At 32.6% G+C, this 5,000-nt stretch overlaps 2 protein-coding genes across 2 annotated transcripts in view; one reads left to right on the forward strand and one right to left on the reverse strand.

Moving 5' to 3' along the window:
* The window catches only part of LOC113807807 (uncharacterized), a 2,225-nt gene extending 1,233 nt beyond the window's left edge, over window positions 1-992 (forward strand). Inside the window, exons 6-7 of the mRNA XM_027359092.2 lie at window positions 92-183; window positions 302-992. Of these exons, the coding sequence (XP_027214893.2) occupies window positions 92-183; window positions 302-392 (183 nt within the window). The 3' untranslated portion in view covers window positions 393-992. The remainder of the gene's footprint in view (window positions 1-91; window positions 184-301) is intronic.
* A 3,800-nt stretch (window positions 993-4,792) lies between these two features.
* The window catches only part of LOC113807809 (uncharacterized), a 2,175-nt gene continuing 1,967 nt past the window's right edge, over window positions 4,793-5,000 (reverse strand). The window contains exon 7 of the mRNA XM_027359093.2: window positions 4,793-5,000. This exon is cut by the window's right edge and continues 448 nt beyond it. The gene's annotated coding sequence lies outside the window, so the exon portion shown is untranslated.

A 5,000-nucleotide genomic window follows, 5' to 3' on the forward strand; every position in this document is an offset into this window, starting at 1 on the left:
GCAAAGTTCCAAAGCGCCAACAGAAACCTGTGGTAATCATAGCCTTTCCGAGAGCCGATTTCTGGAGAATAAAGCCCGTTGTTTTTGGCAGTGGCATGTGGAGGTGGAGGACTGTGGAGACAATGCAGGCTGCTCACTCATAAGCCAGGATTCCTGCTTTGACGTCAAGATCCGTCAGGCCAAGTGAGTCAATCTTACTGACCCATTTTTGCCATGAAGATAACACTTTTCATATCAAACAAAACAACAGAATGAAGAAATGGTATCTGCAGTCTCTAACAAGTTATTCAACCGTTTTCAGGAAAGAGGAAAAGAGGCTTTATGGACTTATCTTTAGTGCAGTAAAAGCCATTGGAGGCGGCATCGGGGCCCTAATCAAGAATAGAGGCTAGTATGTGGTGTAACAACCTGGCTCGACTCGTACCCCGACGTCACGCGAGAAAATGGGAATATGGTTACTTGTGGGACTCCGAGGTGTTGAGAACTGGTGCCGAGCAGACTTCACTACGAAAATACCAATTTCATTGTTTTGATATTCATACAATTGGATTGTTTAAGTTCACAGAAACAGGGCCATGTGTAGGAGGTTTAAAAAAGTGTTTAGATGAAAATACATTTTTATGATGAGGTTTGCTTTTTCATATTATAAAGTAGGTATACAAAGTAATATGTTGTGGGCTACGATGCACTCCATGGCCCTATATCCAACTATTTCGATTTCCTCAGATAACTGGTTTCTTATTGCATTTTGTATTCTTAATGATATGAGTTAACTAGCAGTTACTCGAATGGAAATTGCCTTGGCGGAAATAGGTGCACTTAGCCTATATAATTTTTTTTTGCAAATCATTGTGAAAACGAGTAATGGAATTGCCATAGCGTTTTAATGATTATGTTTTCTTGTGCTGTGTGGCTTCATCAACTTAAATTAACAAACGTGATTTTTTTAAGGGAACAGATGACTAAATTGTGAATAAATTGCATTTGATCAACCCAAACATTTTTATTTTCTTCCTCATGAAAATCACACTAGTAGTAATAAAATGTAACAATTTAATGTTTATGAATGGAATCAAAGTCGTTGAAAAATGGTCTAGTACTAAAATAAACAGAAAACAAAAAGAAAAAACGGCAATTTTACTGCATTAATCTATTATGCTTATAAAGATCATGAAAAAAAAACTAGTAGGACGATCTAGAGACACTGTACAGACACTGGAACAATAGAATTAAGAAATAAGTAGAACTAAAAATATCTTTACAGAGAGAGACAGGGAGAGAGAGAGAGAGAGAGAGAGAGAGAGAGAGAGAGAGAGAGAGAGAGAGAGAGAGAGAGAGAGAGAGAGAGAGAGAGAGAGAGAGAGAGAGAGAGGAGAGGAGACTAAAAGAGTATATTCATATATTCATATATATATATATATACATATATATATATATATATATATATATATTTATAAATGTTTATATATATACACACACACACACACACACATATATATATATATATATATATATATAAATATATATACATATAGAGAGAGAGAGAGAGAGAGAGAGAGAGAGAGAGAGAGGGAGGGAGGGAGAGGGAAAGAGGGAGAGAGAGAGAGAGAGAGAGAGAGAGAGAGAGAGAGAGAGAGAGAGAGAGAGAGAGAGAGAGAGAGAGAGAGAGAGAGAGAGAGGCTTAATACATGACAATGTATCACCTTCAACATCTGCGCAGTATATATATATATATATATATATATATATATATATATATATATATATATATGTATATATGTGTGTGTGTGTGTGTGTGTGTGTGTGTGTGTGTGTGTGTGTGTGTGTGTATATATATATATATATATATATATATATATATATATATATATATATATATATGTGTGTGTGTGTGTGTGTGTGTGTGTGTGTGTGTGTGTGTGTGTGTGTGTGTGCGTATGTATGTATGTATGTATGTATGTATGTATTTTTGTGTATATGTATAAGCATATGTATATATATATATATATACATATGTATATATATATATATATGTATATATATGTATGTATATATATATATACTTATACATATACATATACACTTAAATACATACATACATACATACGCACACACACACACACACACACACACACACACACACATACACACACACACACACACACACACACACACACACACACACACACACACACATATATATATATATATACATATACTTATACATATACATATACACATAAATACATACATACATACATACATACGCGCACACACACACATATATGTATATATATATATATATATATATATATATATATATATATATATATATATATATATATTTACATACACAGACACACCCACAGCCACACCCACACCCACACCCACACACACACACACACACACACACACACACACACACACACACACACACACACACACACACACACACATATATATATATATATATATATATACATATATATATATATATATATATATATATTGCGTAGATGTTGAAGATGATTCATTGTTATCTGTGTTCCATTACTGTCTCGAGAATGTATTAAGCCTCTTGACGTTTTACGTGTGTGTGTTTGTGTGTAAAAGGAAAGGAAAGAGAAAGCTGAACAGGGAAGTTAGAGCAGGTATGAAGTTCTCCGCTTGGTTAAAATCCTCTTGTACAAAAATCACAGTGATGGCAGTTGAACATCAAATTTACGTGGTTATTATTTTTGCCTATGTTTGATAATATGATTAGCTTTCAAACTGCGAGCAAACAGTCTCGACCTGGTCAGCATCATACCACCTTCCTGGAGCATTTTATTCTGGAGTTTTATAGTCAGTTATTAACAGTAGAAAGACATTGCAAGTGTTAGTGACCTGCGCTGCCTGTAATTTTCGTAGTGGCGCCGTGATGTGAAATGCAGAATAGAGGAAAAGATAGTGAAGCGCCATCACTTTGTTACCCATGCCATTCCGTTGCTAGGAGGAATTGCAACACCTGTATTCTGCTAATAAGGCGTTGTTCCTTATTTTAGAGATACTCCCAAGAAAGATAATACTCTTATCTGTCAAGGGAAGGATTCGACAGTGTCTTTGGGGAAGAAATAATAAAACACGATCCAATCACGTTTTCGTTGAAGGCTGAAATGGCCTACCGAAGAAATCTTTCGTTTATATATTTGACAGTAAGTTAAACTCACTATTGATTAGGGTATAATCAGCACTGCGATATCTGTTTCACACTCATCAATCTAGGAATTTCGTTTTGTTTTATTGTGGAGAAATTTGAATTGAATTTAATGTTATCGGCTTTAATTTCTGAAATGAATTTGGGAACATAAGTAAAAAATAGTAAAGTTACTCCTGTAACAAAGTACATTTTTAAAAAATTACCCGTAATATAGAAAATGATTTATTATAGGAGGACTTCAATAAATTTATTTTGATTATATACATAGCATTTATGATATCTTACTGTAAACTCTCTTCATTTCAGTGTTCGTTAGCTTTGCAAAATTCGATATGCATATACATTTATATATTTATATACATATATATACATACACGTATAAATATATATTTATATATATATATATATATATATATATATATATATATATATATATATACATATATATATATATATATATATATATATAAATATATATATATATATATATATACATATATATATATATATATATATATATATATATATATATATATATATATATATATATATATATATACACACACACACACACATGTATATGTATATATATATATATATATATGTATATATATATATATATATATATGTATATATATATATATGGGTATATATGCATACATATGTAAATCTATATACCTATATATGTATATACTTACCCATTTATATATATGTATACACATACACACACACACACACACACACACACACACACACACACACACACACACACACACACACACACATATATATATATATATATATATATATATATATATATATATATATATATATATATATATATATATATATATATATATATCAGATGGAACGATAGGAAAGAAAGGGACATAACCAGACAGAAGGAGAAAAACAGGAAGACGGGGAACCGGAGCCTCAGTCGACACCGGTCGTTCCACAAGTCAACACTTCGGACAAATTTTGCTCGTTTCGCAAATGCTGAAGGTGATTCATATTGTCACCTGTGTTCCATGTTTTCTTCTTTCATTCCTTTCTCTCTCTCTCTCTCTCTCTCTCTCTCTCTCTCTTCCTCTCTCCCCCTCTTCCTCTCTCCCTCTCTCTTTCTCTTTCCCTCTTTTCCTCTCTCCCATTCCTACTTTCCTTCTTCCCCTCTCGCCCCACTCTTTTTTTTTTTTTTTTTTTCAGCAAAGGGTTGGTATTCCCCATTCTGTCCGTGTCTATCCCTTTGAATTTAGAATTGTGTATGTTGATACTAGATATTTTTAAGATTTTTTTCCTCATGTAAGAATTGTAGATGCATAAGGTTAAGGATAATTCTTAGGGTTCCTATACATTCATTTTCTTCTATGTAGATTGTCGAAAGAGTTTGTTTTTGTGATCTTTAGGAGTCTAATAGATTGAAGCAACAAAATCCCCGTTCATATTCTTTTTTCCAAATATAGCACCAAAGGGTTTGTTCATTTGTAAGATGTAGCTTGACGATTCTTAACTTAAATTCCATCCATAAACATTCCACGGTCACTTTTTATTTCCAGTCATATTTTCACGAGAAGGAAAATAGAAATGCTTGGATTAATCAAATACAATTTATTGATAACTTAGTCATCTCTTCCTCCAAATTAGACAATCAAGTTTAGCGTTTTAAGGTACTAAAACCATGCAGCACAAGAGCTTTTAAATCTTCACTAAAAAGGTATGACAATTCCATTAGTCGTTTTCACACTGATTTGCAGAAAAAAGGTATAGAGGCTAAGTGCACTTACTTCCGCTAAGGCAATTT

The sequence above is a fragment of the Penaeus vannamei genome, chromosome 31, assembly GCF_042767895.1.
Source record: "Penaeus vannamei isolate JL-2024 chromosome 31, ASM4276789v1, whole genome shotgun sequence".
NCBI classification, from domain to species: Eukaryota; Metazoa; Arthropoda; class Malacostraca; order Decapoda; family Penaeidae; genus Penaeus; species Penaeus vannamei.